Source organism: Talpa occidentalis, unplaced genomic scaffold (assembly GCF_014898055.3).
Source record: "Talpa occidentalis isolate TD23 unplaced genomic scaffold, MPIMG_talOcc4v2.1 talOcc4.2, whole genome shotgun sequence".
Taxonomy (NCBI): domain Eukaryota; kingdom Metazoa; phylum Chordata; class Mammalia; order Eulipotyphla; family Talpidae; genus Talpa; species Talpa occidentalis.
This window is the reverse complement of record NW_023602073.1, coordinates 147170502-147197573: the sequence shown is the minus strand read 5'-3', so window position 1 is coordinate 147197573 and position 27072 is coordinate 147170502. Positions and strand designations below refer to the sequence as shown.

Below are 27072 nucleotides of genomic sequence, written 5' to 3'. Positions count from 1 at the left end.
ACACGTATACAATGCTTAGAGTGAAATGTTAAATAAATGTCAGCAACTTATCATTATTGTCTGTAACTTATTGCTATCATCTGTGTCATTAAAGCAAGTGTGCACTGACTCAGACCCTTGGGACTTGGCTGGATTCAGCCTTTCCTCCTAGGGAAACATTCCTGATATACTAAGAGTGCTTTTAAAGATGTGATGCATTTCCCAAAATGCCTGACTTGTTGCCTGGAAACACGGGAATGCATACTCAAAATATTAACACAGAGTCATGGTGTGGGGGGGGGGGCTTTTTCCTGCAGCTGTCCGCAGCCCTGGGGCCAGCCTGCCCTGCTTTATGCTGAGGCTCTATAAAAGCTTTGAAAAAATAGATCCCCAGGGTGGAATCTGATGGAAAAGACTTGAAAAAAAATTCCATAAGATACAGAAGTGTTTTCAGTAAGGCCCTGGGGGTATATGCAAAAAACAAAAACAGAAACACAATCTTTCTGTGCTTGTTTAAATATATTAGGCTACCTTGAACACATTTTAAATGAGGTCTTTTTCCCTCCTTCTCAGTGTTTCAGCTAGTCATGGGCCACTATTCAGTCTTAGTTCCCAGAGTAGAAGGTGTCCCAGACCAAAGGTGTCCTGAGGAATTTTGAATTTTATAGTTTGAGACCTTAGTGTGGTATCGGCGATTCACTCTGGACTACAGAGCAGTTGATCCTTTGCTTTGCTGAAAAATGGTGTGAAATCTTCCTGTCTGTCAACTTCAACTAATCTACAGGGAAGTTTTGAAGAATCATTGGAAATAAGGTTAGACATTTTTAAGTCAAAGTAGAAAAAACAAGCTGGACTATCAAAAATAGTGCCTTGGGAAGCACGCTTCTTAAATAGGTTCTATCTAAAATAACCATGGATGTAGTTAGGAACATACAGGCAGATGTTTTTCAGATGTTTAGAATTATAAGGAGCCTTGGGAAGCTACTTATAATTGATTTAGGGAATCTCTAAAATCAGACACTTTGCAAATCTTCTAATGGCAGGAATCATTTTGTATTAATTTTGTAAGCCCAGGACCTAAGCATTGTAGGTGTACAGTTAATACGGGCATGGATTCATCTGTAGGCTTAGAATATTGTTGAAAAGGACACACAACAGCGGCCAACTATCAAACTGGAACACATAGTAGGCAAACAACAGATATTACTAATATGTGACTTCAAAAAACAACAATAAGAAATAAGAAATCTCTCCCTGCATACAAATACCCAGTTTCTTCCAACTTACTCTTTTTTCTTCTCTCAGGATGAATAATTCTAAAATTTTCCCACTGTGGATTGCTGGGGTCAATATACTCATCTCTGTGCTTTTGCAATGAGGCTTTGAAATTTGCTGGACCAGTGCAAGATCAAACACAAGGTACCCCGGAGTCTCCACGGAAAGGTACACTGTGACAACCTCGATTATGGGTGAAGCTAATTCTTTCCCAGCAGACTCTGCAAGGCATTGCCAGGGTTCAGTGCACCCCAAGCAGAGGTGCCAAGGAGGTAAGTAGTACAAGAAGGTTCGAGGTGCTTGCCAAGGTGTTTGAGGAAGTTAGCCATTCAGGTGAAGATCATTTGTATTCCAGGCACTTCTGAGAAGCAAAGTAAAGTGGGCACTGTTCGGCACGCCCTGGGAGATGTTAATAGACAGCGCTGGGCAGAGCAGAGCTGAAAGGTGCTTGGTGAGCATGTCCCACCAGTAGAGCACGGTTAGGAGCATGTTGAAGCACTTGCTGCCCTAATAAACAATGCCTTTGACACATTCAGAAGACCCGGTGGCTGTCTGAAAGCACAGGGGAATGCAGAGAGCTTCTGTCTTTGGGAAAAAGGTGGCAGCTCTTGGTGTTACACCATCACTGAAGAGCGGTGTCCCTTCTCAGCGCCATCCTATATGCCAACCAAAGAAATGATCTCTGGAATCCTAAAAGGAATGCTTTGGGGATATTCCCCATCCCTGTTGATGGCACATCGGCAATTTGAGGGGAGAGGATGGACTGTGTCATACAAAGATCTGTTTCAAACACACAATCGTCTTTACAGCTAGGGGCTAAGTAAACACCAGAGCTCTCACATGAGTCCATCATTATCTTTAAAAACCCCTGTGAGTTTTTCTCCATTCACATTTCATTATGGACCCAAAAAAAAAAAAAAAAAAAAAGCCCCACAAAATTATCTTCAAATCAAACCAAAGGAATAAAAAGCGTTGTGAAGGGAGGCTTAAAATCAGAAAGCACATCCAAATACATTCTGCATGATTCAGTTCAGTGGGAATGACCATATAAAACTGCCAGTCCCTCTCAGCACACAGCTGGGAGACCTAAGTGGTCACTCCGGGGTGGTTTATGGTGCTACACTGGCTCACCCCCACCTCCTTCCAGGAATTTGGATTCCTCCTTAGTGGTGATCAGTCCGAGAGGGGCAAACTATTAGGCTCGGCATGAAAGATCAGCAAAGAGGACAGGATTTTCATTGTTTTAAAGTTGTCTAGGGCAACACGAACTGATTAGTGACGGGGCAGGGAGCACAGACACCACAGCAACGACAGAGAAGGCGAAGCACCGCTACTGCAGAGCAAGGGGCTGGGCGGGTGTGGGGCGGAGTGTGGCTGGGTGGGCTCCAGGAGGCCCGGGGTGAGCCTGCCAGGTGTCAGGAGGGTGAGTGACTGAGTGTGCAGCTGAAGAGAAGTTTCAGAATAAGCAGAAGAGAGAAGGTACTTATAGAAAATTTAAATGAACACCAAATTAGGACTTGCCATTTGGAGAATCCCAAACCCACAATCTGGATAAAACATGAAAATAAAAGAAAAGCTGGGGAGGTTAGTATATTTTATTCAGATTTGTGGGTTCCGGGAAATGGTAAAATAATTCACTGATCTATTACCTGTCTTATTGTAAAATCTAGAAATAAAGAGGATGATGAAAGTCTGCCATGAACCAATGGCTCTAGTGCCAGTCCATGCAACGAATCCGTGGCACACGAGGACCCCCGTTGAAAGTGCCAGCTGGCCAATGTGGAGTTAGACAGAATTTTTGGGGGGTCCAGATATTTTATGCTCTGTGATTTACTTGCACTTTCCAGTTAAAGAACTTTCTTCCAATTTTTTTAGGAAAGGATGGAAGTAATTTTTCAACTACCCCAAGGCAGACCAGATACAGGCCTACTGAAATCATGGACAATTTTCATCATCCTCTTGGAGTTCTAGAACAGTGTGGAAACCAGGAGAACAAGGTACCTGCTATGTGGACTGTTGACAGAGGGTCCAGGCTGTGAGGGACTACATTTGCCTCGTGGCTGTTTGCAATGAACAGGGGGTAAAGAAAGAAGAATGTTCAGTCCAGGCAAATAAAGACAAGCTACTAATGAAAATTAAAAAAACTAAAAGTGCAGCAAAGGAAAAATAAATCAAATGAAATGATCAGTACCCATGAATTAAGGAAACTGGCTTTTCTTGGGCTGAAAAATTTGCATTTCTCTCATTATTGAAATAAGCATAAATTGTCATTTGGGAATCCATACCAGAATAGGTGTATTTCCCCTTATTTCTCATGATAAAAATACAAATGACTACGCTATCCAAGATGATCTGTGTATTTACTTACAAGAGACATAAAATCAATTCAATGTCATGCTCTGCATTTCAAATATACTTTACATATTTTTTTCATCTTCGAGAACACTGATGCAGCATTAAAATTCTCGGTACATAAAAAAATAACAACAGTAGTAAGAGATTGTTCTTTGCAAAGTGATGAAGACCAACCAGTTGAATATTCAGATTCCATAAAGGCTAAAGGAAGACATGAAAAGCCAGTATTCCTTCACATTCTTAAACTAGGATCTACAGGAAACTAGTGAATGTAGTCAAGAACAATCTTAAAAAGGATAATAACATTTATCAGCATAGAACTTAAGTTTATAAACAACAGAAAAGTACAAACAAAATCAATACTTCTAAAAACTAAGGAAAATGGAATGATAATAAAAATGAATATAATCATAAAGCTGGACAAAAAAAAACAACAAAAAAAAACAAGCTTCTAATTACACAGAGAAATCGGGTATAGAGGGTAAGGGACAAATTTGTCTCTTCCTCCTCATTGTGTGCCAGTGAGGTGGCCCCCCACAGGCCTCGTGGGTAAGATGTCTAAAGTTGTTGCCTTTTGGGGGGCAGGACAGTCACCAAAATCCTTGAGGAGTCTTGGCTGGAGCGTCAGCAGAGCCTCCACTTGCCTGTTAAATACAGGGGTCTCGCAGCTGTGTCCACCTCGGGCTGAGGGACCCTACCATGGAGCCTACATTTTCAGGTGGACGATGTTGGTGTTGGTTTGAAAGGAGGAGCCATCCAAGGGCTCATTCTAGAAATGGCTCTTGGAGCAAAATAATGTCTCCTTGCAAACCAACCGCACATTAAACCCTGATTTTCTGAAAACAGAACTACTCTTTTAGTTCCTGAGTGCATATGGGGGTGAGTGGGGGCACGCAGCAGGGCTGAGCAAACAGCACGTCACTGTGTCACTGTGTGACAGCCCTGTCTGGATGGGTGCCCTGTGCGGGTACAAATGCCATCACTCCCCAGAACTCCCTCCCATGGGCCAACTGGAAATGACCAGTGGAAAGTTACCGTTCTCTGCCTGTTTGGGGTGCTTCTCCCTGATGTAGGACTCACAGATCCTGAGGTGTCCAGTTCATCAGCTGAAGACCAGGAAGACAAATCCTATGTGAGAAATAGATTCTTTTAATGATTCCATGTCCCAGAACAACGATGGCTTCGTCAGACCTAAGGCAATTCTCAAACCAACCCCAACCCCTAAAACAAACAAACAAAAAACAACAACAACAACAACAAAAAAAAACCATTCCTTGGAACAGACAGAGTTTAACCTAAAGCTTCTAGTGTATTAAGCTTTCCCATTTGTAAGCATGGCCCTTCTGGAAAACAGAGCTAAAGCTTTGTTGTTTCTGTGTCACTTGCAGCTTTATTACTTCATTGAGTCACAGATGTAAGTGGAAATGAAGGAAGTGAAGTGATCTGCCCAGCAGTGGCAGGTTGTTCAGGCTAGAGGAAGCCCATCCACTGAGTTAGAAACAAAACAGTCATCCAGGAGCCTTCCTTTCTGCATCGGAAATTGTCCTGTTTTCAGACTGCTTTTATTCAGAGGGGATGTTTTTTCCTAAGCTTACAGAAGGGCAAAAGCGTTCATTACAGGATTTCACAATTGAATTTGAAATCTGACCAAGCATCTCTCTTTGCACAAATGTATTTCTCAACGCTAACAATATGACCACGATGCAGTAATTAAAAAAAATCTAAAAAATAATTGAGCAAAAGACATTTTCCATGAATTACTTGTTGTCTATGTCAAGAAATTCATGTTCCTAGGATTTGAATACAAAACTTAAATGTAACAATTAGCTGTGATCAATCACAGCTGTGTAGCTAGAAACCTGCCAGTACATAAATAAACTGTGACATAAAATGCCACAATTGTGTTGGTAATAGGGTTAGCAGTAAAAGGTCAAAGGCCTTTTAGATGTAATAGAATTTAAAGTAGTCATATTACAAAAGTATGAGTTGCTTTATTATTTTGAGACAAGAATTGTAAGAGCAGTGATAGAGTGTATGCTCTATTCTGGCATGTGCTATATTCAAAGTCTTTCTAAGGTAGAAATGATCCACAGAGAGAAAACATCACCAAGATGGTAACAGTGAAGTTTCCTTGCTTGGCTGCCAAGAAGAACATTTAACAGCTAACAACTAACTCACTATGGCAGGAGAGGCCTGAGGCTCTGGGTGAGATTGAAGCACTCCTTGTACCTCAGAGACCAACACAAACTGAACCAGACTGGGCAGAGAGGAGACTCATACTTCACTGATAGAAGCAGTGAAATATGTCTGGAGGCTGTGGCTTAGGGCAAGGGACACAGAGAGCAGAACAGCTGGCCTGGCCAGGGACCACAAGGTAAGAAGAGGGGAAATGATTTGGAGGCCCAAACCCATGATCTAGGTGAAGCCCATATGGAGGAGCTCGGTAGCTCCACATAGGCCACTACCCCAGTAAGGGGGACAAAGAGAGGGTGCTCAGACTGTACTCCCACCCCTCTACTGTTTGAGAATATGGACTTTGTGCAATGACTTGATAATAAACAGACTGTCAAATCTCTCATCTGGGATCCCAGAGAGGAAAGAGATCCATGGTTTCAGGCACGTGAACCACATCTCCCTTCCCAGCATTTGCAACAGTCACTGGAAGCCTCTATCTTCCTCCCGTTGACACAATAAATGTAAATACCTCAGTACAGAAGTCAACAAAGGCCAAAATAATCAAATCAAAGCAAACCATAATATACCCAGAGGCTCAGGTAAAAAGCTCTTAGAAATAATAAATACAGTGCTGTGGCAGGTTGCAAAATTAATATACAAAAATCTGCTCTATTTCTATATGCAAATAATGAACTAGCGGAAAGAAAAATCAGGAAAACAATCCCATTTAGTCATGTAAAAATAAATACCTTGGAATATATTTAAACAATGAAGTAAAATACATGTACAGCATAAGCCATAAGACAAGGTTGAAAGAAATAGACACAAAGAATGGAAAGTTATTCTGTGCTCATGGATTGAAAAGAATTACCATTGTTAAAACAATTATAGTAGTTAAGTAATATACAGAGTCAATGCAATCCTTATCAGACTTCCAGTGGCATTCTTCACAGAAAGAATGGAAAATCATGAAATTTATGTGGAACTACAAAAGACCCTGACACAATAAACATTCCTGAGATAATAAAACAAAAATGGAGATATCAAACTCTGTAACTTCAAACTATACCACACAGCGATAGTAACTAAAACAGACTGGAAGTAAAATAAAAGCAGACACACATATGGAAGCCTAAAAATAACCACACATATATGGACAACTCATTTATGACAAAGGAGTCAAGAGTTTACAATGGAGCGAGGAAGAGACAGCCACATGCAAAAGAATGAAGCTAGACCACTATCTAATTCTGTATACAAACACTAACTCAAAATGGACCTGAATGGAAGATGTAAAACCTTAAAATAGGGAGGGAGGAGCGGGGAAAGGAAGGACTAGAATCAAAATAAGGGGGGGAGGGTGCAATTGTATGGGGAATATAACCAAAATGAAAATACATACATTGTGCAAAGATGAAAAAAGATGTAAGAATTATATAAAATAAAATATTTAAATAAAAAAACATAAAATACATAGAAGAAAACAGGGAAGTGAATACTCCTTTCACATCAGCCATAGAGATATGTTTGGGGACTCAACTTAGCTACAAGGGAAACAAAACCAAAAATAAGCACATGAGATTACATCAATCTCAAAAAAACTTCTGCATGGCAAAAGAAACTTGCATCCAAACAAAAAGACCTTACTGAATGGGAGAAGATATTTGTACATTATATGGCAATTCAAAGTATACTAGGAACTCATGGAACTCAAGAGTTAAACAAAACTATCTGTTTTAAAAATGGGCACAGAATGGGAAGAGCATTTCTCCAGAGAAGACCTACAAATGGCTAGCAGGAACATGAAAAGAGGTGCATCATCTGTTTTAAGGAAATGCAGATTGAAACATCAGAGAGACAACACCTCACACCTGTGAGAATGGCTATGCTCCATAAGAAATAAACACGAGTTGGAGAGAAGGGAACTCTAGACACTGTTGATAGGAATATAAACTGGTGGTGCAACCATTATGGAAAGTTGTTAAGAACTTCTTTAAAAAATTGAAAATAGATATTCCAGAAGATCCAGTTACCCTACTTCTGTTATTTACCTGATAAATACAAAAATACTAATTTGAAGAGATATATATTCCCCCATGTTTATTGCAACATTATTTACAACAGCCAAGAGCTAAAAACAACCTATGTGTGCACTAACAGATGAATGGATAAAAAAGGTGTGGGACATATATATATATATATATATATATATATATATATATATATATATATATATATGGAATACTATGCAGCTATAAAAAAGATGAAATCTTGCCATTTGCAAGAACATGGATGGACCTAGAGGGTATTATGCCTACTCAAATAAACCAGTCAGAGAAAGGCAAATACTGTATGATAACTCATGTAGTATTTAAGGAAAACAGACAGATGCACTAAATAAAACAAAAGTCAACTTTTGGAGTACAAGACCAAAAAGTGGTTGCCAGAAGGTAAAGAAAAAAAGAAGTGAGGAAACTGATACCAAGGGGCAATGCGACTGTGAAGGACAGAAATGGACTTTTAACTTAATGAGTACATATGCATGAGGATTTCAATGACGCACACCTGAAACTTATATCATGTTAATGCAATGTTACCTCCAATAAAAAAAAAAAAATGTTGAAAAACGGGGAAGAAAGAAATGCTACACAGTGCTATCTTTTTAGAGCTTACCTGCTGACTGCCCGACATGTCTAGCAGCTTCTCCAGATCCTTGATATGATGACTGACCTCCTTCAAGAGAAGTTTGAGACGATTTCCAATAACATGGACTTTTTCTTTGGCTTCTAAACAGTCTGAGCCTTCAGCATTCACCAACAGTTGGCAAGACATGTCTTGCAGCGAGGCCACTTTGAGTTGGGATTCTAATAGCTCACGCCTTATTTGCTATATACATGATAAGAAATACTTTTCTAAGAATTTTGGATAATTGGAGAAAGTTCCCAAAGTAGAGAATGACATCACTTTAATTTTGTGGGCAATTATACCTGAGCATCCGAAAACCGTTCTCACACATTTGAGGAGGGAGCAGCCCTTGGCACTAGGAAACCCGGGACCTGTGTTCTAAACCTCCCTCTGCCCAAAGATTTCTATAAGGCCCCCGACATTTCTGATCCCAGCTTTCTCATTTGTTTCAAAGGATGATACCAATCCCTTCCTGGTCTGCCAATACCAATCCCTTCCTTCAGTGTTAATTGGAAGACTTAAAATGGTGACTGTATGTGAAAGTACTTAAAATATATTATGCAAAAGAAACAGAAGCTATTCTTTTAAACAGAAAAGTGAAACATTGCCATCGATATAGAGCAAAACTCAAGTGTGTATACGTATTCTCTGATATCTATTCAGGAATTTAGAAAAAAAATAGACAGTGAATGATTCATCATTCACATCTTAATGCCGGAGGTCAAGAATCTAGTAAAAATGCAGTTGCATAGTTATTTTTTCTTGGTTTCTAAGGCCTTTATGTTACTGAATTTAAAGCTACCAATTCTGTTGGTTAAGTTACTGAGTGCTAAATGTTAAGATATAACATTTTAAAATTACAGAAAGCTACCAAATGTAAAACATTTTATCCTAATGGAACTCAAACATACTTCTTTTTCTCCCATAAAATCTCTTAAGTACACTGTACATTTTATTATCCAAAGATCCTTGCATAAAAATCAGGACAGCAAATTTCCTCTTGAATTTAGCATTTGAAGTTTCTTGCTTGTTGAGAGTTGGTATTTTCTTTTTGTTAGAGAATAAAAGCAACTTACCACTTTCCCTTTTTGTCTGGGTTTTCAGAAAACCTACCATTAAGGTTATTGTTGAATCTGGTGTGCTTAATTTCTCTTCAGAAGCTTTAATGGTCTCTTTAATGACATTTTGTTATGTAACCTACTTACCATACTTTTGGAATATAGTTTCAATTAAAAATAAGTATAATTGGGTAAGGAGCTGTCTTAGTAAAAACAAGCTAGTTTAGATAGTATAACATCTACGATTTCTACAATTAAGCAATGACTTCAGAATCAGATTCTAGAACTAATAGACGTTACTGTCCATGGATAGTCTACTTCACAACGATTGAAAATAGAAGGAGTCAAGCAAGTGGAACTTAGAGACTATAATGTAAAAAGTAAAAAAATTAAAATATTTCCACCAACATTTGTTTTCTGTAAATGGAAAGGAAACCTACTGAAAATTGCCACACTCATAGGTCTTACCATCAGCTGCCTGTGCTGGTCCTGTAGTATCTCTGAGTCAAGGTGAGGATCAATAGGGACAATTTCATTTTTCCTCCTGTCGATGTTCTCCAGCATGAGAAGCAAACCATGACTCATTTCATGGAAATCCTGTTTAAAAAATACAGGGTATAAAATAATCTTGAATAATTTATTTTTCTTTCCCTTGCAACTGAGATTTCCATTCTTTACAACTGCCAACATCGGAAAAGATACTTGGTTCTAAGATCTCAAACACAGAGCTTTTCTGCAGAAGCTTGGGTGCTGTCCTAATCATCTGCGTACATTTCTGACCATTTGCACCTGGTTGGAGGAAAATTTAGACAAGAAGCAAATTGCAACAAAATGCTTAATTCTAATGCAATGATATAGTTTGAAAGAAAACAACTCTCTCCTCCTTGTATTCAAATGCTTTCATCTTTTAAGGCCTAAGTGCAATCCCAGGGTCCTTCATTTATCCATTAGTTCATCCATTTAGTCAACATACAGCTACTGAAGGTCTCCTATGTGTAGGACATTGCACTAGGAGTGGGTGCAGGGGTGAAACAGATTGGGTGCCTGCTTGCAAGGTGCTATTACCCTTGGGACCTGGAAAGCAGGCTTCACAAACAGGCTGCAAGAGCTTCCCATCATGCTTAGAACACAATCCAAACTCCAGCCAGGGCTAGTGGACCCTGCAAGTCAAAAGCTGACAACCTTCCATCTTCCTTAGCATGCCTTGCCTCACTGATTGCACTGTGATTCCACAGGCTTCTTGGCCTCCTTCCGGTCCCCTCCTTCCCTTCTGGAACTTTCCATTTGAAGTTAACATTTATTAAGCATTTATCATGTATCAGATATTACTTTAAAAAATGATATAATGGGCAATGTTGTATTAGTTTCATGGGCATGTTATATAGTTCACATTCTGTATATCTCCATTACTTATTTATTTTATAGCTGGGGGTTTGCATATTTTTACCCCCTTTTCTTATTTCCCCACTGACTGCCCCTGCCTCTGGTGACCAGCAATCTATTCTCTGAAATGAGCTGATATTTTGGCTTGTTTTTGTTTTCTTGTGCTTTTTTCTCCTTTAGATTTCATGTGTGAGATCATGTGGTAACTGCCTATTTCTATCTAACATTTCACACAGCATTGTTCCCTCAAGATCTACCTGCATTGTCACAAATGGCAAGATTCCCTTCTATTTTAAGGGAGAATAGTATCCATATATATATGCATGAAAGTATATTTATACATACTCTGTCTCATTCATGGTAATAGCCTTCCAGAGTCAGCTCAAAGAGCCCCAGGCCTCCCAGGCTTTTCTCAGTCACTCTTATCAACACCTGAGAGCATCCAGTAAGCATCTGAGCTTGTATTTTACTTGCAATTATTATTATCTCTCTTCCAGAACAAAGTGGAGACTGTGCTGGATTCTTACGGCTTAGTGTAATATCTATCACAACGGACACTGAGCGAATAATTATGGTGTGAATGGATGAGTAAATATTTGCAATGCTCACTTTATGTTTAAGAGTTGTCTTCCTAGGCCTCCCTGGTGGCACAGGGGGTTAAGCACAGCACTACAAAGCTGTCTCAGTCTCTGCAGCATGAGTTCAATCCCCAGCCGGCCAGAGAGATACCCACATGGTGCAGCAGACCTCTCTTGTCTCCCTGCTGCTCCCCTTAGCAGTGTTTTTACTCAATCTGCCTGTTTTGCTCCATATTTTGTCTCTGGTGAATCCTTTCACCCTCCACACCTCTGACCTGCATCCCAGTTCTTGTGTGCATAAATAAATAAATCTTAAAAAAAATAAGAGTTATCTTCCTATGTGGTCAGCAAGTATCTGTTGGATAAATGACTGAAATAAATAAATGAGTTGCAGAAGTACTAGTGGGACTGAGATAAATGGGGAAATTACCTCTTATTAGCTGGACAGAAGATGACAGGGTTACTGTCAACTCTTGATCACATGCACAGATTCTCCAGTATATGAAAAGTTTGGGTACAACATCATCTCATGCAAATACTGACACTGGGGAGTATAGGTAGCAAAAACCTGCCACCCCAAAATATGTCCTTGGCAAGAAAGGTTGATTTCATAAGTGGGGCTTTGAAGCCTCCTGGAGATTGCCTTTGAGCAAGACATTTATGTGTCACCTTATCTCCATGAGGAGGATGCCTTGCTGTACTGGGGGAGACCTAATCTTGCCTTTTCTCAACAATTTAAATTAAATCTGAATATCTTTGTTTGCTGTGCCTTCCCTGGTAAACCCCCTAACTGATTTTCTTCTTCTTTTCCCACCCTCCCTGTCTTAACTAAGTTGTTCATGATGGCAGCTGAAGCCATGAGACCAGTTACTCAGCTTTGCTGGGTTTCTCCCATGTGTACAGGAGACATAAATGTTACTATTAAACTTCCTGTGATTTTTAATCTTATCGATCTGTCTGATGCTTGCTTGCTTGATAATTGGCCAGCCTAGAAGTATGCAGAGGAGGTATGTGATGATTTCTTTTGTATCCCAAGAGAAGAAATTACGTTCTTCTAGTGACTGATAAATAAGTCAGAGACCCAGCCACTTGGACAGGTCTGTTTTGGAGCCGCACAGACCTGGCACTGCATCAGTGCGTCCTGGAGCAGCCCCCGCCACTCCTCCAGCAGTGAGCACACGTGGTCCCAGCGCCCATTCATCTGGGACAAGCGGTCCTGGAGATCCTGGCTCTCTTCACTGCCAGCCTGGGTGAACTCAGGGCTGCACAGGTTGATGGAGAGGATGATGGCTTTGCGGTGGTCCACAGCTTTCTGGAGCTCCTGAAAGCAGAACAGCCAAATAAGGACAATCACAATAAAGACATTAAAAACATAGTCCTTTGGAAATTCTTCACCTAATTTAAAAATCCATCGCTAAAACTGGGCTTGATAGGATGGCTCTCAAATCACAGGGAAGGGGAGCATTCATCACTGGGAACGGCGTTGTGGTCAAGGAACTGGATTAGATATTAGATGCTTGCTGACAACATGGATGGATCTTAAGAAAGTAGTGTGGAGTGAAAGTCAGAAACAGAACGGAAGGTGTGAAAGAGCACTGAGGTCATGTAAACTACTTGTGCACACACAAATCCACATTCTTTGAGAATATAAAGGAACAAAAAGCAGTCTAGGTGTGTCAGAAGGCTTATGTGGATTTAAGGACCTGAAATTTAAGCAGTAGGGAGTGGGGAAAGGTGACTAAGATAAACTTTGGGGGACTTTGTAGGAAGCGATGATGATCCTGTGCACCCATTCACTCAAATGCTGACCTGGGAGTTGAATCACAACCAAAATAAACCAAACCCTGGCTCCTGTAGCTTTGAGCAGCAGGATACATAGTATTCATTCTAGTGTGAGCATCCCATTTCACAGACTCTCAAACTTGTGCAGACGAATGAGGTGGCAGGTTGGTTTAGAAAGCAGATTCCCAGGTCCCGGCCACCAGCTCTTCTGCCTCTGAGGACACAAGTGGTCAAGGACCCAGGGTCTGAGGACACTCTTGGTGTCATTGGTCACGTGCTTGTGAGAACAGCAACAAGGAGGGGATGGTTCATCAGCTGACCAGTGTAGCTTGATTTCACAGGCCAGTGAAAGTCATTTTTCACTTTGTGTAATTTCCAGTAACCTAGAATGACCATATTTCCAGAACCTGAGCACATGATTATGGGTCACTAACTGAATATCTGGGTACTTCATTTCAGTTAGGTTCTGTGAGGTTTACAACTTGTCTTAATTTTTCACCTTTCTCTAGGCGCTTAACACGCCCTAATGTAGATTCAATCAGAGACAGCCCAAGATCGACAGACACCATGGAAAGATACTTGGTAACTGCACATATTTATCCTTAGGAAACACAGCCAGGAAGGATTGGGAAGTGGTGCAAGGAAGGGAGATTTAATCACCTGAGCTGACTTTCTCTTTTCCTTGTCTTTACTCTCCCTGAGGTCAAAGACTGACCAGCATTTGCTTCGCCAGCTTTTAAAGGAATGTGGTCACAAGGCAACGTTGCCTTACATTTTCCTGGAGAGGAACTAAAGTAATTCAGACACGCTACAGAAAACTGCTTTTTATAATCTGGATACTGTAAATTGCACCTCCCATCTGATAATTTGATCCTCACATTGATGGGACTGGTGCAGACTTCTAAGAAGACGTCTGAACATCTGTGGGAAAGATTCATTTCACTGTTTGAAAATGTAAAACAGAAAAACCATCAAAAATCACCCCAAAATAAATAGTTGAAACCAGAGAAACAGAAAAGCCTGGGAGGAAATGCATAGCTGGAAGTTCTCCAAACAAAAAGAACCGAGAGAGCTAGTCACAGAAAGCGGCTCTCAATCCCAACAAGCTCATGGAAGTCTCCACAGGTTAGAGCCTTTCAACAGCTGGATGAAGGAGGACTTCTAAGACCGAGTGGAGAAGTTAAAGGAAATGGTCTTGTGTCCTACATCCATCTAGGCCAAAGTCAAACTCAAAGATCAGATGTTTTACCACAATTCCTGTAGGGATTGGTTGTTTCATTCATAACACTGAAAACTGTACCTGCCTCTCCAAGACACAGTGTTGGAGCATTCCCCTCTCGCTCAGACAGGAACCTGGTCCTCTCTGCTTTGCTTTTAAAAGAGGTTAAGGAGGTCCTAGAGCTACCGGCTTGTTTCATAAAAGTTTAATTGGCGATTTCTTAAATACCAATTCCTGAAGTCATACATGGTTACCTGGGGGGTAGTTCCACGCCAGGGTACATCTCTCCACCCTTCCCAATTTTCCATATAAATGCTCCGATTTGGGGTGACTGGGGCTAAGGAGAGTGTGTGTTCATTCCTGTTGGCAACTCCCCGCTGCTGCTTTCACGAGACAGCGAGAGCCTCCCGTGTGGGCACCCCACGCGGTCAACTGCCCAGCCGCCATGGGGAAGGCCCTGGGCAGCTACCTTGAGCTTTTTGATTTGCAGCTCTATGGACTGGATGTCGGTGCCGGGCCCGAGGTGCTGCAGCTGCTCCAGCTCCTCCTCTGTCTCCCCCAGCCAGGCCCAGATGTTGCACAGGTCAGAGTTGAACTGCTGCCACTTCTGCAGGCTCTGCTTCATCCTCAGCTCCTTGCTCAGCGCCTGGGCCTGGATGAGCTCCCACCGGTCAATCACACCTGGCGAGACAGGCAGGAGAGGCTGAGTTATCTGGCTCCGCTGCGATGCTTAGGAAATTCTGTACACGTGGCTTGGTGGCTGACTTCAAACAGCAACAGAAATAAAAGTAAGTCTACTGGGCATTTCTGTTGTCATCAGTAAAGATCAGTTAAGTGAGTCTAATGGCTGTGTTTTTCCTATCTGGACTTTTAATGATAATGGATGGGGAAAAATAGCTACAGACTAACACCGTAAGGAGCTTTACGAAATACCATGCAGTCGTGTGTAAGAAGGTGTTGTTTGGTTCTTTCTGCAGCAGAACAACCAGAACAAACACCTTGAATTCCTGGCTGGGGAGAGAAGAGACAGCGAGTGGAAAGAAATGGGACATGAGAAACACTGACGTTTTGTCACCTCCCTCATTGCAACTCGAAGGCAAGAGCTCAGGACAGTGTGCTCGGCCTGGACACAGGAAAGAGCTTCCAGACCTTCCAGACCCTCCATGCCCTCTTGGTGAACTGATACTACTCAACTCACCAGCGGTTTGGCTTTCGGTGCTGTTCAGGTTTACGAAGCCAGGGAAGTTCTCTTCTTCCTGCTTTAGTTTGTGCTCCAGTCTCCTCACAGAGTCGATGCTGCCACTGCACTGGCCCAGCAGCTTCATCTGTTTGGACAGAAAAAAAAACTCAGCCAAAACTCTCAGCTTTTTACCACTATGAGAACAGGGGAAAATATCTTTGTACCTCCGCAAATTGGGCCATGCCTGGGTCTCATTTCCCTGCTGCTTGCTGCTAAAAATAAGTCAAGTTCAAAAACACATGACACATTCACATAAGCCAGGTCTCGAAGACATATTCTGCCTGAGAAGTCCTGAAATTTTCTCTTAAATTTGTTGAACCCAAAGAGACCACAGCAATCCAGGGTTTACAACTCAGAGCCCTCAGCTGGCAAGACAAGACATCACTTTTGGCAAGTTGCTCTTTTTTTCCTCAAACTAAAATGTGGGAACAAAAATGTTATCACAGATCTCAAAGGAATATTTTTTGCATTAAATAATTAAGGTACTTTAAAGCAAAAGGCAATAATACCAAAGCCAGCTGCTTCATGAGAAAATTTAAACAATGCTTAATTGGTATTAAGGGAATTAATTCTGCTATGAAAAAGCTTCCAACTGCATGTTTAATCCCATAAACACTACTCGAAGATGAAAAGAACAAATGATTTCAAGGCTCTTCTGCTCTGCTGAATACTAACTTACCTTTCAAAGTCTCTAACGAATCACATTATTATTAAATTACTTGATTACTTTTACTGAGGCTAAGTATACTTTTAGTGATGTCAGCCTGGTCATCATGAAATCACAGCACACTTAAAAAAAATAGAGGTTTTAGTATAATAGAAGTTGGCATTATAGACCAAATTCATGATTAATTGCTCTTCTGCAGTCGTGAGGATATTCACATAAGCTTGTATCACTAGAATGTTCTCTTCCCTGGTTTTAAAAAGAAGTATTTGTGAGTTTCATAAGACTTAGGGAAAATAATTTTTCTTTCTTTTTACTAATCCACCTTTTTACTAATCCACCTTATGAAAAGAAGGTCTGAGGCCATGGAAGAGATTTATTTCCAAATTTCACGTAAGAATGTACATGTAGGAATTTTGGGAAAATTTAGTCAGTTACTTGAGTGGAAAGTAAAACTGTTATCTATTTTATTAATAGATGCACCCATAGAACTGATAAAAGATGCAATGCCTTGCTCTCTTTTCCATTCACCAGAATTGTCTTCTCCAGAATAAGCACTCTAAGAACAGAGGAGAGGAAATGGTTCCAAGGCTACTAAGTGAATCAATAAATTCAGGAAAAGAGCTAAAAAATGTCCACATTAGTAATCTGTTAGCTAAAATCTGTTGTTCTAAGGGTAACCTTGGTCCAAAAACTATTAGCTGAATTTGAAAAAACACCTGATCACTTCTGGGGGCCAAAACATCTTGTGGCGTTCTACTACGTTCTCCGAGTAAAGAACAATAAAGGAACATGACCACGAGGCTGCTGAGTCTGAGCACAGACCAGCTCTTCTGCTGGTCACCTGCTAACAGGGCTGTGCTTTGCACATCCATACCAGGACTTCAAGGGCAGCCTGGTGTTTGCAGAGCTCAGACAGCCCTCCTGCCGCATACGGACCGTTCTTTGTCACACCACCATGACTTCCAGTTACGTGTCAGGCTCGCTTGGGTCGGGCATACTCACGTAGCCCCTGTAGCTGGCGTCCAGCTCTGGTCCCGTGGGAGTTTTGCTGCGGATGATCTTTTCGGTTTGCTGTATCTGAAAGCGGCTGTCGTCCAGGGCTTTACCCAGCTGCCGGATCCGTGACTCTATGGTGCTGGGGTCCCCTGCAGTGCCAACCACAAGAATAGTTACAAGCTTGGCTTTCAAGGAGAAGTTTAATAAATTGTTTTAGCCAAGGTAGTATAGTAATGGCATGTGTGTAGGAAATTATAAAGCAAATTTAGTACTGAAGTGCTGGAGGGTTAAATATTTAGATGGATGGACCAAAGAACATGTTTGAGATTTTGCAAAAGGGTTCTGTTGTGTTCTGCTCCCCCTTCCAGCTGATTCTCTGAAAATCTGCATGATGTAAACGATGGAAGGCCTTTCTAAAAACCCAAGGTGGTGTCCACTGCTGCTCAATAACTAGAAGCAGTGACTTCTCGTGTCCCCCAGCAGTCCCTTAGCAAGCAGGGACAGATATGTCCTCCACTTTCTTTTTCTGCATCTCAGAAGATGGTGCTTTGTGGGGTCAGGGGTCTGATTCATTCATGTAGGAACTTCAAGTTCAGGACAGGACAGTTATGCATAGGAGATAGCAAGGGCTGGCTTTTGTTTAAAAACTAAAACAAAACTAGGAGAAAGCTATGATTGTACAGTATTTCCACCTAAGCTCACTCTTCCTCATACCTAAATGCTTGGCTCCTCTCTTTTCAGAGATGTCACACCTTTTTGCAAACGTATTTGTGTGGGTGAGTGCGCGTGCACATGCAAGTCTTTATGAAGGTTTGTGAACTAAACAAGAACAGTGATGACTGAGTGAAGCTAGCACAGGGTGAAAGCAGAACCAATATTAGTGAGCTTATTAAGGTTTTTTTTTAAGAATGGTTTTCTAAAACTATGGAAGAAGTCTCTCCTGAGGCTGACTCAGGTAGATACCGCTGTGGCAATGCTACTTCGCTTTCTGTTCTTTTGCTTTTCTTCAAAAACTTAAGAGTAGACTAATAACCTTACAATTCAAATTGTGTAAAAACTCTCTTCTCCCACCCCCTCCCCAAGCTACTGACTACAGTTGTCCCAGTGCATATTAAAAAAACTGGTTTCTTATTTTTGCTTAATTGTTCTTGTTCCTGGACAAGTTCTGTTCTTACAGGAAAAATGTAAGTTTTGAGGTCTTATGCCCTGTTTTTCATTTTAAATTGTTTTATGAGGTAAGACTGACTACACTGAAATGGTAAACTTTTTGGGGCTGACACATCTGGTCTCTGCACTTGTCTTATGTGTGACTCCTGAGAGCATGAGGATGAAGCCTTGGGCAGGAGGCCACACATGCAGCACGTGGGCCTGGGCCTGGAGCCCTCCGTCCTGCACCCCCAGCAGAGGGGGGGGGGGGTCTGCAAATCCTCAAAATCACAAAGTCACTACTTCGCGAATCCAGTAGAGCCCAAGACAACCCAGGCCAAGATGAGGGCTCACACCTCTGATTTTCTGCTGTCCCTGGGGACCACAGATGTATACTCAATGACACTGATTACCACTGAACGAGTTGAGAAGTTATTTCATTCTTATACTTGATGTTGTTCAGTGGAATTATTGTGTGAGTGTGCTGCCTATTTCTTTTTCTAGCATCGTAATAAGAGAGAAAGGTCCTCCCTTAACATGCGTGTGCCGCAGAGCTGTGAGAGGAACAGCAGATGTGCTAAGAAAGGAGGCTTGTTACAGGTGAGGCAGGCTTGCTTCGACTTTTCGTGCCTACCAGCAGTATTTCTGATTGCATTTTCTGTGAGTTTTACATAGGCCTCAGGACTTTCAGGGATCATTACATCTGTAAAAAGAACACAGTCTAAGTTGCCAGCTATGTCCTGCCAAACTTGGTTCCCTGGCGGCAGGAAAATAATTTTCCTAGAGAAAAAAAAGGCAGTTAATCCTTCCAGACAGAGTTCCTGAGGAGTGTGAGCAAACTCACAGAGGTTCCCTGGAATGAATCCTCGCGAGAGCTCACACAGAGAGAGATCTTAGGAGTCAGGGGCTGTTCTAAGCTTTCACTCATCCTCAGGTAAGCTATGGGCTGCATGGGAGTGCTTCCCATTGTATGGATAAGAAAGCAGAGGTGTGGGGGAACTGGGTTACCTATCCAATTTCAATAGCTAGGAGGTGGCAGAACTGGAATTTCAACAGATTCTAGAGCAGCGCTGTCCAGGGATCTCACTCACAGGCGCTGCATAGTCAAACAACACGAACACGTGAATTAAATCAGACAAAAACACACTTTCAGCCTGTAAGACCAAACTTGTGGTTACTAGAAAGGAAGGGGGAAGGATAGATAAATGGGGCCTGAGGGGCCAATTGTATGACAGAGAACAGACTGGGCTTTCAGTAGAATATGCCACTTAATGTAGCAAATCCAGATGTTGATGTTTAATGATGCATACATGCAAACTATATAATGTAGTAATGCAATGTTAGTTCAATAAAAAAATTGTATCTAGGGTCTCCCCAGTGGCACAGTGGTTGAGTGCTGGGTTGCGAAGCTGCCCGCAGCCTCTACAGCGCTGGTTCGATCCCCGGCTGCTCCCCGGCCACCGGAGGAGGGTCCCACATGGCGCGCAGACCTCTCCTGCCACCCGCTGCTCCCCTCAGCAGTGTACTTCGACCCTTCTGCCTGCTCTGCTCCCCGCTCTGGCTCTGGTGAATTCTCTCACCCTCCCGCGCTTCTGACTGTACCCAGTGCTTGTATAAATAAATAAATCTTTAAAAAAAATATTATATCTATAGGAAGAAAAAACACATATGTCTTTTAAAGTTTCTAACAACCCCATAAAAATATAAGAGGAAAATAATTGTGCTACTATAGCTTACTACACAAATATACCCAAATTATAACATGTAATCAACATCAGTATTCTTCATTTTTCACATTCTTCCTTTGGGCCTGAGATCATGTCTTGTGTCAGTTAACACAGAAAATCTCAGGGTGCAAAGCCCCAAGTCAAGGCCCAACAGTCCCATGAGCCAGTGGCCGCGCCAGATGCAGGCTGTGAAATGCCAAGGCCTGTCGAGACAGGGCTGTGCCCTCAGGCGTCTAAATGTGAGCCACCAGAAACAGGTAGAAATGTCCTTTTAGAGAATGTAGGAGATGCACTTACAGGTGCCACAGTCTGGCCTCCAATTAGTCTATTATCACGGGCAAATGCTCCTCTTTCTCTGTCTTCCCCTCATTATATGTGTGTCTTTGGGTGTCCTTCTGTTTCACTTTATATACCAGCTGGGTGTGACCCCCAGCTACCCAGAGACAATTATCATTGCACCCAGGTAACTTTTCATCAGCATGTCCAGTTCCTGAAGCTGATCATTAGCCAACCTACTGCTGGGATTTTCCCTGTGGGTATTCGGCAGGATGTGTGCACTGCTCCTATCTCCTCCCTGTCTCGCGGCCCTGGAGGCACCCACACATCCTTTCCTTCTTGTAGCCCTTCAGGTGTATGACCCCCTACATCTGTCACCAGGCTACCCAAGCCACAAAGTATCTCAATCCAAGTTCTGCAGGGAGCAGTGATGAGGGGCCACGTCCCGACATCTCCCAGCTCTTCCATTCTCTACATGCATGCTGCTTCCTTAGCTCCGGTCACTGGCACGTCCGTGCTGTGGATTATAAAATCCTCACATCTCTTCCTCCCAATGTGCCTCTACCATACAGGGTGGAGACAGGCTCTTTGAAATACGCATATGATCACTTGGGCTCCCTCCGTAAGGGAGACCCTGCTGTGGTTCTCCATCGCCTCCAGGGTCAGAGGCTTTCCCGGGTGAGCAGGCTGCCTTATGACCAGCTCTTCGTTTGTCTTTTACCTCCTCTTTGTCCACTCCAGACCTCTCGGTCTTGTCATTCTGGCCAGATTTCAGGTGATCTGGCTAATGGCTAATGGTCAAGTTGTTGTGCTCCCTCTCCCTTCTTCCCCAAACATTACTGTTTCTACCTGACTCCTAGTGATCCTTCAGGTCTCAGCTCAAAAGCCTGTTCCCTACAGACTTTCCTCAAGGTTCCTGGTGAGTCGCCCCTTCGTGTACGTCTATACCCCCAGGTCCAGGCACTGCTGTCCTAGCGCTGAGCACCGGAGCCCTTCCTATTCGTCTCTGTCCCATGCTAAGTGCAGATTCTTTGAGAAGAAAAGCAACTGTATGTCCTCAAAGCTTAGCACCGCACTGGTCCACGGTAAGCACCTGCAGGACAGACCAGAGGCCACACCTAAGTGAGTGGCAGTGGCCATTCACAGCCAAGAGTTCCCTTCTGCACGCACCGTCTCCTTCGTGGGAGAAGGAAGAAAATGTGTCTGCTTAGCTCACATGTTCCCAGTCCAATATTCATTCCCCTTTCCTTGCTTTCGAGCTGGCGTGCGGGAAGAGCGCTTTCCTACCTGATAAACCAACCGCGCCGCCGAGGTAGAAATCTTTGTCCTCCTGACCCTCTTCATCCTCGGAGGGCAGCGTTCTGGACACAGCTGACTCCAGGTCCCGGCTGAGGTCATAGTCGTGGTCCCACTCCAGAGGGATGGAGTCCACACTGGCAGGGGTGTCTCGTCCTGACCGCTCGCTCCGGACAGGCTGGGCGAGTGAGAGGGAGGGGTTAGAGGAAGGCTGTGGGGACAGCGCGCCGTCCGCAGGGGCCTCGTGCCAGTGGAGGTCTGAGAGGGCTGCAGAGTCGTCCAGTTCCAGCTCCCGGTCGGAGAGGTCGTGCTCATCGTCCGGGAGCTAAAAATGCAGTCAAGCCAACTCCGTTATAAGGCGAACCGAAGATCCCCTCGCTGCTTTTCGCGTTCTACCTCTCACCTGACCTCAGCCTTCACGCTCACCCAGGTCACAGCCCTATCTGGGAGGCGGTGACAATACACTTTATTATCAACTTTGTAAGAATCTTCTGATTACTTTGAAAAATGCCTCATAAGTTAATTTACCAAAGCCTCAATTTTATCACTGGTAACATGGCTAGACTGTTAGAAACTACTTCGCATACTTAATATAAGATGAAATAAAATAATGTAAATAAAGCAACCCAGTACCATTACCGCCACACAGTGCAGAACCCAGCCCATGTCAAGAGCAGAGGGAAATTACGAATAAAAGCTTAGCTGTTCCTTTTTGATTTTATATCCCAGGTACATAATGTATTTTATGACAGAAGTTTCCAAATAGCCTCATAATCACACCTCAACAAAAAGGTGTGATTATGGTAGCAGTTGGGGAAATGGAAGAGAAAAAGACTCAACTAAACAATCTCATCAATCGAGCAACTATTTACATGCTCACTTTCATTCCCTTGTTTCTTCTAGAAGATTCTTTATCCTCCATAGAATATATGTGCCAAGTACTGCTCTAAGCTATATGTTGCTATTAACCCATTTTATGCCCAAAGCAATCCTTTCTACGAGGGAGGTGCCAGTTTTGCAACAGAGGAAACTGAGGTAAGAGCACTGAAGTAACTGGCCCAAGTTTACATGTGGAACCAGGACAGGAACCCAAACGCCCTGTGAAGCCTGTGCCCTCACCACTCACTCTACCACCTCCCCCATAACTTATTTCCTCCAGAGTTAACGACAGTGACATACAGGCAGGCGGATGAGCTTCTTGTGGTATCTTTCCACGCGCCCGAAGACCTCCTGACAGTAGCGCCGGAGCTCATCCAGCTCCTCCTCGATGACGGCCGCATCTAGGGGCTCACTCTTCTCTATCAGCTGTTCTCCTTGGGCAATTATCTGCTCAATCTTATTGCGGTTCAGTGAAATTTCCTGCTGGAAGGCCTAGGGAGCAGAAGGTCCTTGTAAGTTATTACTGCTCATATTGATCTGAAATAATGTTAAGATATTCAGAAAAACTAGGAGGAGAGAGTGAATTTGTCATCTGCCATAACAAGCCAAGAGGCTGTTGCTGTCTCAAGTAAGACATCAACATTTATTTATTTTAAATTTTATTTATTTTTGTGTAGAACTGCAGTGTAGGCCAGAGGTACAGGGGTAAAGGGTGAGAGGATTCACCACAGACAGAGTGGGGAGCAGAACAGGCGGATCTATGAAATACACTGCTGTGGGGAGCAGCGGGGAGACAGGAGAGGTCTGCTGCGCCATGTGGGTATCTCCTTGGTGGGGGGACTTGACTCAGGCCATGGAAGTGATAGTGCTGAGACTTAACCCCTAGGCCACCAGGGAGGCCCAACATCAACATTTCAAAGAACAGGAGTCAGAAATAGAATCAGAATTTCATGATCAGAACGATCACTTTGGCTCATACAATTCATCACCAGGGACAGTTTGGATAGAGAATCACTAGGAAAAGGATTGAAACCATCATGGGGTTGATAGCACTGAACAAAAGCATCATTACTATCACAGTGTTACTGAAATAAATTTAGCACTTTGAAGAAATACACTGAATATTTTAATTTGCGACTTCTTGATCTGTATCAAAGATTACTAAGAGAAACCATCCAATGACAATGTGAAATCATCCAACGTCACAAATTCTTTTCAAACAAAACTTTCATTGTTTCGGGATTTAAGCGGGAATGGGAAGAATATCAGGTTTAGTATTTCGTATTTCATTCTGAAAAAAATAAAGTTTTATTATAACTACCTAAGGTGATGGCACCATGACTATTCTTTAAAAAAATCAATCTTGGACAGAAAATTTCCTAAGCCACATAGTAAATTACTCAGGCTGTAAAATGTGCTTCCATTTAGGGAATATTTGTATCTAAAGTACATCCAGGCCATTTATCATTTAAGTAGCTACTGTGTTTGAGTTAGAGAAAAAGAGCAAATGTGTTCCCAAGTTAACTTGGCATCTAAGAAAAGGTAAGATATGTGGAATAAAATTCCAACATGAGAAAGTTTTATTGCTTTGGAATATGGAGGTCAAATAAATTATTTGAAGATGATAGAAACAAATCAGAAAAAAAAAATATCACCAAAGCAGAAAATCACTAACACTCTGCCATCCAGTTAAAAACTAAAAGCAGGGGCCTCCCTGGTGACACAAGGGGTTAAGTGTCAACTCTATGAAGCTATTGGCAGCCTCTGCAGCTCGAGTTCGATCCCTGGCCAGGGAGTTGACCCACATGGCGCAGCAGACCTCTCCTGTCTCACCTGCTGCTCCCCTCAGCAGTTATTTCAGTCAGTCTGCCTGTTCTGTTCCCCACTCTGTCTCTGGTGAATCCTTCACCCCCCACACCTCTGGCCTGTACCCAGTTGCATACATAAATAAATAAATTTAAAAAAACCTAAAAGAACCTATGTTAATGGCAGTTATCACTGGCAATACACTTAATTTTAATATCTTTTGTATTTCCTGATTTTTTTTTCAATCAAGAAGAACTAATCTTTTTGAAAGGAAGAGTCCTTCACTGTTCTTCCCCAGTGGACCTATAAGTCCCTTCCTCTGCAGACTTTCTGACAGCTTTGAAAAAACAATACTCTGTTACCTTGAGTTGCTTTATCTTGGCTTGAACATCACACTCCGAAAAATGCTCAATATTCGTGAGCTGCAGATCCATCTCGGTCAGCCACACCAGGATGCTGTCCCGCGCATTCTCAAACTCCTCACGCTGCCCGATGAAGTGCTGCCCGGGAGAGAAAATGAGAAGGAATTAAAAGCCCAAAGACATGGACTGACATATCCCGCCTGTTCCCGCCATGCTCAGCGTGCAATGAGAGCCAGGAATTCTTCATTGTCTCGTGAGCTCCGGATGCCCCTCTAGCCATGCAATGCTATGAAAGCCTTCCTGTCTCCATTTTGTGTTCAAATGGCCCAACCCCCTTCTCTGGGCCTTGGAGCTACAGATGGGGCTGAATAAGGACCTTGAGTCTCCGCAGGATGGAGGCGACGCGCTTCTGCAGGTCGTCCCAGCGCCGGTTGCCTTCGTGCACCATGTGCTTCAGGCTGCACGCAGCGTCCGTGCGGTTCTCCCGGGCCAGGCGGCGGTACTGCTTGTTGATCAGCTCCAGCTGGGTCAGGCTCTCGTGCACCTGCCGCTGAAAGGCCTGAGACAACAGAGCAGCAGAGCGGGGGGAGCATCAGGGGGGGCTCAGCTAGGGTACCTGGGCTCCGCAAGGCGGTGCCATGGAGATGGAAGCCGCGCTGTCCCAGGTGGAGGGGCAGGTCATGTCTTATGAGTGTGCAAGGAACGGTCATAGGTGTGGAAGAAGGAGGCGGAGGGGACCAAACTAACATGAAAAGAAAACGGTACCTCGAAATAAATACATAGGTACATGTAACTCACACATGCAAGCATGTATGCAACATATACACACATACAGAGAATAGTTTTACAAATAATTAATTACAATTAATATTAAATAATTTTAAAATAATTATTTATATATATATATATATATATATATATATATACATTCTGCCACCTCCCCCAAAAGAATCATCAAAAAAGAAGCGTCATGCTTTATCTGCACTCCCCACTGCAGCACCCCTTACAATGGCCAAGTGGTGGAAATAACCTGCGCGCCCAAGGACAAGGAGTGGCTAGCGATGTGGTGCATATACACAACAGCATATTGTGCAACTGTGAAAAAAGATGAGCTGTTGCTGTTGTGACATCATGGATGGGACTGGTGGGGATTATGATAAGAGAAATGAATCAGGAGGACAAGGACAACCTGATGTTTTCACTCACATATACAAGGAATATAAAGAAACAAACAAAGGAACTGACAAAACTAAACCAAACCAAACACTAGGAATCTGAGGGTAGAATGAAGGCTGCCAGAGGGGGATGGGGAGAAGATTATTGGGGAGCAAAGAGGAAAGGGATTCTAAGGGAGCGTTAGGGGTGCTGTGGTGGTGGATGTGTTGTGATAAGACACAGCTGAAGAGCTGTGAATCTATACACTGATATAGATTATGGTGTAGCAAATCCACATTACCTCCACAAAATAATAAAAATAAAATAAGTCTTGAAAGAGTCTTCATCCTAGTAAATCCAATCAGTTAGTCTGCAAAACCTAATTTACCCAGAAAAGAAAGTGGTAAGGAATATTCAGGTTTTGTGATTGCTGGAAGTCAGGGTATATGTGCACCCACTAAGGTGCTGGTGGACCATGTGGTGGGCACCCCAGCACCCCCAGATCCTTCCCAATACTCATGCAATGAACAGGTTAAAGACTTTCCTCATACATGATTTTGATTTTGTGACTTATTTCCATTTCCTAAGAAAACTAATTACAAGATAAATGATAGAGTCATTCATCATTGAATCTATTTACAAGACTAACTTTCCCCATAAAATCTGAGAGTCTAAAATAGCATCAGGAAGCATCTTCCTAATCCGCTTTGTAGAGTTGGCTAATTATAGAAGGTGTTAACCTTTAGGAAGCTGAGTGTGATAAGATGCAGGATCTGAATGCCTCTCCTACCACTGCTTCAACCTGGAAGAATTGAATTCTGCAGAGTATATGGTGGCTTTTTACTAGAAGTTTCTAAGGGAAAACATTTTAGATTGGAAAAATGTGAAAATTTAGTGGTACAGTTATACATAAATCCATATGGAGACATCCAACTAATTCATTTATTTAACTGAGAATTTGAACATTTTGTCAATTCTATGATCTTTGATTTTAAATCCCCCAAGACAAAACCCTAACTTAATTTTTCCTATA

The 27072-nt window shown here is 42.5% G+C and overlaps 1 protein-coding gene across 6 annotated transcripts in view; it reads right to left on the bottom strand.

Annotated features, from left to right (window-relative positions):
- SYNE1 (spectrin repeat containing nuclear envelope protein 1) overlaps window positions 1–27072 on the bottom strand; it is a 432020-nt gene that overhangs the window by 4554 nt on the left and 400394 nt on the right. For all 6 annotated transcript variants that reach the window (XM_054697946.1, XM_054697947.1, XM_054697948.1 and 3 more), the window contains 13 exons: window positions 25261–25443; window positions 24885–25022; window positions 23017–23208; window positions 21829–22162; window positions 19173–19241; window positions 17399–17541; window positions 15688–15814; window positions 14959–15170; window positions 12609–12809; window positions 9996–10124; window positions 8458–8670; window positions 4645–4737; window positions 3256–3314 (listed from right to left, as the gene is read on the bottom strand). In XM_054697946.1, the coding sequence (XP_054553921.1) occupies window positions 3256–3314; window positions 4645–4737; window positions 8458–8670; window positions 9996–10124; window positions 12609–12809; window positions 14959–15170; window positions 15688–15814; window positions 17399–17541; window positions 19173–19241; window positions 21829–22162; window positions 23017–23208; window positions 24885–25022; window positions 25261–25443 (2093 nt within the window). The remainder of the gene's footprint in view (window positions 1–3255; window positions 3315–4644; window positions 4738–8457; window positions 8671–9995; window positions 10125–12608; window positions 12810–14958; window positions 15171–15687; window positions 15815–17398; window positions 17542–19172; window positions 19242–21828; window positions 22163–23016; window positions 23209–24884; window positions 25023–25260; window positions 25444–27072) is intronic.